General features: G+C 39.9%; 1 protein-coding gene across 1 annotated transcript; it reads right to left on the bottom strand.

The window, feature by feature from the left end:
- Positions 1-232: 232 nt before the first annotated feature.
- On the bottom strand, positions 233-616 carry LOC116902892 (60S ribosomal protein L31-like). The gene has a single exon (XM_032905223.1). It carries the CDS (start codon positions 605-607, stop codon positions 233-235), a length of 375 nt encoding a protein of 124 aa, XP_032761114.1. The 5' UTR covers positions 608-616.
- Positions 617-1,163: the final 547 nt, after the last annotated feature.

The following is a 1,163-nucleotide window of genomic DNA, read 5'->3' on the forward strand; positions in this document are numbered from 1 at the left end:
ATGCATAAAGAGCATATCAGAAATATTATACAATATTATATATAAACAATATGGTTAATATGATAATAATAACATAGTTAAAATGTGCCTCCAACCCCCAGCTCAATAAGTAGGATATTGCCCATTGTATCAACACTCACATGTTCTCCTCCAGTCACCCCATTTCAACTCTTTTTCTTTCTTTTTTTTTTTTTTTTTTGGCAGTTCTGTAACTTTATTTGACATTCAGCAGTTAGTTCTCATTCACATTGACCATCTGTAGATTTTTGAATGTGGTAACAGGCATGTAAATTACCAGTGTGTAGAGCTTGTTTGGCGAATCCTCATCCTCATTACGCTTTCTGGACAAACATACTCGAATGCAGTACGGAACGTTCCTTATTCCCTTGGCCCAGACGGCTTTACTGAGCCTAATGTCGATGCACACATCTGGAGTCCCCATCTCCCTCATGGCAAATTTCCAAATTTCTTTGAGTGCCCGAGGAGCACGCTTCTTGAAGCCCACTCCATGGATGCGCTTGTGAATGTTGATGGTGTATTCTCGGGTCACCACCTCGTTGATGGCAGAACGGCCCTTCTTCTCGCCACCCTTCTTTGCGGGAGCCATTCTGCCGGGCCCAAGTTGGAAAAGCCCATTTCTACTCTTAATGATGTATATTCTATCCTGATGTTTGTTCAACATTTCCCTTCAGTAATTCTATTAATTTATATGTTTTAAATTTTATTTTAGGTTTGTCTTCTTTGACTTTTATAACATTTCCTTTCTACAATTCTTTTAATCTGTATGTTTATTTTTTTTCTTTTTCTTTTTTTCGGAGCTGGGGACCGAACCCAGGGACTTGCGCTTCCTAGGCAAGCGCTCTACCACTGAGCTAAATCCCCAACCCCCTGTATGTTATTTTTAAATTTATTCTTTCTGTTCTTTGAGCTTTATAGAAGCTATATAACTGGTCTAAGGAGATGATGGGTCAGTCAATAAAGAACCAACTCCACAAGCATCAGGACCTAAGTTCAGCTCCTCACAAGCCACAGCCAAGCAGAAGCAGTGATGGGTGGTTATAACACACACAGCGTCAGAGGCATTTGGATTCAGCATGGCTGGATTCACAGGCTTCATGTTCTCCAAGAGAACTTTTTCACTGAATTGCTATAAATAATGTTTC

The sequence above is a fragment of the Rattus rattus genome, chromosome 6 (genome assembly GCF_011064425.1).
Source record: "Rattus rattus isolate New Zealand chromosome 6, Rrattus_CSIRO_v1, whole genome shotgun sequence".
NCBI classification, from domain to species: Eukaryota; Metazoa; Chordata; class Mammalia; order Rodentia; family Muridae; genus Rattus; species Rattus rattus.